This window comes from Mytilus californianus, unplaced genomic scaffold, assembly GCF_021869535.1.
Source record: "Mytilus californianus isolate M0D057914Y unplaced genomic scaffold, xbMytCali1.0.p SCAF_13, whole genome shotgun sequence".
In the NCBI taxonomy this organism is placed as follows: Eukaryota; Metazoa; Mollusca; class Bivalvia; order Mytilida; family Mytilidae; genus Mytilus; species Mytilus californianus.
Genome location: NW_026262615.1, coordinates 18,486,617 through 18,490,000, shown reverse-complemented (window position 1 = coordinate 18,490,000; position 3,384 = coordinate 18,486,617). Strand labels below are relative to the sequence as shown.

The window sequence follows — 3,384 nt, the reverse complement described above, 5'->3', positions numbered from 1 at the left end:
CTACATCGGTTTCTCTTAACCATCCCGTAACTTTAATACCTACCGTCTACATCGGTTTCTCCAAACCACTCCACTACTTAACACCTACCATCTACATCAGTTTCTCCAAGCCATCCTCTAACTTAACACCTACCATCTACATTGGTTTCTTCTACCCATCCCCTTAATTAACACCTACCGTCTGCTTCTGTTTCTCCCAGACATCCCCATACTTAACAACTACCGTTTACATCGGCATCGGTTTCTTCTAACCATCCCCTTAATTAACAACTACCGTCTGCATCGGTTTCCTCTAGACCTCCCCTAACTTAACACCTACCGTGTACATCGGTTTCTTCTAGACATCCCCTAACTCAACAACTACCGTCTGCATCCGTTTCTCCCAGTCATCCCCTTACGTAACACCTACCGTCTATATCGGTTGTTTCTTCTAGCCAACCCCTAACTTAACAACTACCGTCTGCATCGGTTTCACCCAGTAATCCCCTAATTTAACATCTACCGTCGACATCGGTTTCTCCCAGCCATCCTCTTAACTTAACACCTACCGTCTACATCGGTTTCTCGAGCCATCCCCTACTATCTTCACTGTTGGATAGAGTCCAACCGTCGACATCGGATTCTCCCAGCCATCCCCTAACTTCCTCCACTGTTAAACTGAGACCTGTCGTCTATATTGGTTTCTCCCGGTCATCCCCTTACTTCTTCCACAATTGGATTCAGACCTGCCTTCTACGTCGATTTCTCCCAGCCATCCCTTAACTTAACACATACCGTCTACATCGGTTTCCCAGCCATCCCCTTACATATTCCACTGTTGGATTGGGACCTACCGTCTACATCGGTTTCTCCTAGCCACCCCCTAACTTCCTCCACTGTTGGATTAAGACCTACCGTCTACATCGGTTTCTCCTAGCCACCCCCTAACATCTTCCACTGTTGGATTGAGACCTACCGTCTACATCGGTTTCTCCTAGCCACCCCCTATCAACTTCCACTGTTGGATTGAGACCTACCGTCTACATCGGTTTCTCCTAGCCACCCCCTAACATCTTCCACTGTTGGATTGAGACCTACCGTCTACATCGGTTTCTCCTAGCCACCCCCTAACATCTTCCACTGTTGGATTGAGACCTACCGTCTACATCGGTTTCTCCTAGCCACCCCCTAACATCGTTCACTGTTGGATTGAGACCTACCGTCTACATCGGTTTCTCCTAGCCACCCCCTAACATCTTCCACTGTTGGATTGAGACCTATCAATTGAGCACCACGTAGTATTTCCTCCTCAGTTATTCTACCGTCTTCATCCTCGTCTAAAATTTGCCATGATTTTTTAATTTCTGTAATAAAGATCAAAACAAATTATCAAAATGTCGGTCTTTCGTGGGTGTTTAATGTCCCACACAGTAACGGAATGCTCCAGGTCGGACGGTTAAAATCCAGCGCTAGGAGAAGAAGAAGAAGAAGAAGAAGAAGAAGAAGAAGAAGAAGAAGAAGAAGAAGAAGAAGAAGGCAGCTGACGCCAGGGGGTGATACCTTATGGACCATAGGCATGTAAAATATGTGTAAATGTCTCGTTCGTACCTGTTTCAAAAGCAAACAAGTTAGCATCATAGGTAACTTGAATGCAGTGGATACCAGGGTACGATGCATTAAGGATATAAGAGGTATATATAGTAGTAAGCCGAGAACCAGCTTAATTGAAGAGCATCCACAAGCAAAATGGAGTAGTCACTGTAGTGTGGTTTTGAAAAAAAAAAACATAACAAAGATACTTTTTGAATTATATATTTGGAATGGCATCTTTTTAAGACAAGTGCTTAAAATATGCCAAAATCCATCTTAAATAGCTCTGTTCCATTTTTAAACATTGGATATCTAGAATTTTATGTTACCATAGCCCAAAAAGGAATGCACGAATCTATATTGTGAATCAAATAGCCATTTCAACAGCAGCAACAAAAAACACTACTGAATAAGTGAAAATTAAAACTTAACCACAGTGAAATAAAAAAAAGACATATGTGTTTAAGATATGTATATATAAAGGAATTGTCTTCAACTTACGGTCAAGTTGTTCCTCTGTTATTTCTATGCCACCAAAATCTACTTCCGAGTCTTCTGTGTCCAGACCATTAAACACTGTCGTTTTATGTGTAGATTTTTGTTTCGATTCTTTTTTATCATTCGAAGAATTTTTCATTATTGCTTTACATTCTGTGCTCGTTGTTTTATCTCTATCTTCCGGCTTTGGTGTTGATGTTGAATCAAGCTTTTCTTGGTCAACTTTTGCCAATTTGGAAGCCATTATTATCTATCATTGGGTATGTTCTTTCAGTGACTTTATAAAAATACACATTTATAAAATACAAATCAGTGTTAGATTTTATCAAATATGGTTTGTTAGCAGTGGATTTAAGACCACAATGGTCAAAAGAGTATTTTTAAATGTTAACTTGAATGTCCTGTAAAGATCACACTGGTTTATGATACTGTGATAAAGTATGACTATGTGAGGGTCTGGAGGGGGGGTCCTACATATCTTCATTCTTTATTTTTTCAGCCCACTATTGAGGGGCCTGATTGGGGGGGGGGGGGGGGTCTCATCACGATTCACGAGTTGATTTTTTTGTCAATCACGATTCACAGAAAATAAATTTCCATGATCACGGATCACGAAAATATAAAAAAAAATAAATCTGTAGAAAAACGGATCACGATAGCGAAAATGCGCCGATCACGAAGAACGAAAATAACCCATCAGGCCCCTCATTATTCTCTATTCTTTATAATTTAACACCCCATTGTTATCCATTTCCTTATCTTTTTTTTTTTACTATTTTTCTCTTTTCTTAACATTTCTACCATTTATCCTGCACTTTTTGTCCATACTTCTCTATTCTGTAAACCCCATTCAGACCCTCATACGTTACATTGTGTGATGGTCGTGAATACACTCCCCTAGAACCGTATCAAAAACAATGATATGAATTTTTAAAATAGTCTTTTTATTGGATATCAAATTTTAAATCTCACACCTATATATCAAAGATCTTTGTTATACATTATTTATATCCCGATTTGTTACATTGGTTAATTAGCTGAGAGATCAAATACCATTCTGTAATTTTAATCGTCTTTTACAAAATTATTCACGTGAACTGTTAATTCCAGTTTTTTACTCGATTCTGTTGAAGGCAACCATTTCTTTCAGGCACTAAATGTTTGACCAACGTGACTCACTCCTGGTATTTTTAAGTGAACATATTATGAAATACCATGATCTGATATTATCATCATTCTGTAAAACGATATAAACAAAGAACAGGTGTAGCAGTGTTGATTCTCGATGAAACTGGTGTAGCAGTGCTAATTTTAAAT

At 39.2% G+C, this 3,384-nt stretch overlaps 1 protein-coding gene across 1 annotated transcript in view; it reads right to left on the bottom strand.

Moving 5' to 3' along the window:
- LOC127723317 (calmodulin-like) overlaps nucleotides 1-2,558 on the bottom strand; it is a 5,852-nt gene extending 3,294 nt beyond the window's left edge. Inside the window, exons 1-2 of the mRNA XM_052229884.1 lie at nucleotides 2,071-2,558; nucleotides 1,200-1,343 (exon numbers count right to left, since the gene is read on the bottom strand). Coding sequence (XP_052085844.1) covers nucleotides 1,200-1,343; nucleotides 2,071-2,311 — 385 coding nt within the window. The 5' untranslated portion in view covers nucleotides 2,312-2,558. The remainder of the gene's footprint in view (nucleotides 1-1,199; nucleotides 1,344-2,070) is intronic.
- Between the last annotated feature and the right edge of the window lie 826 nt (nucleotides 2,559-3,384).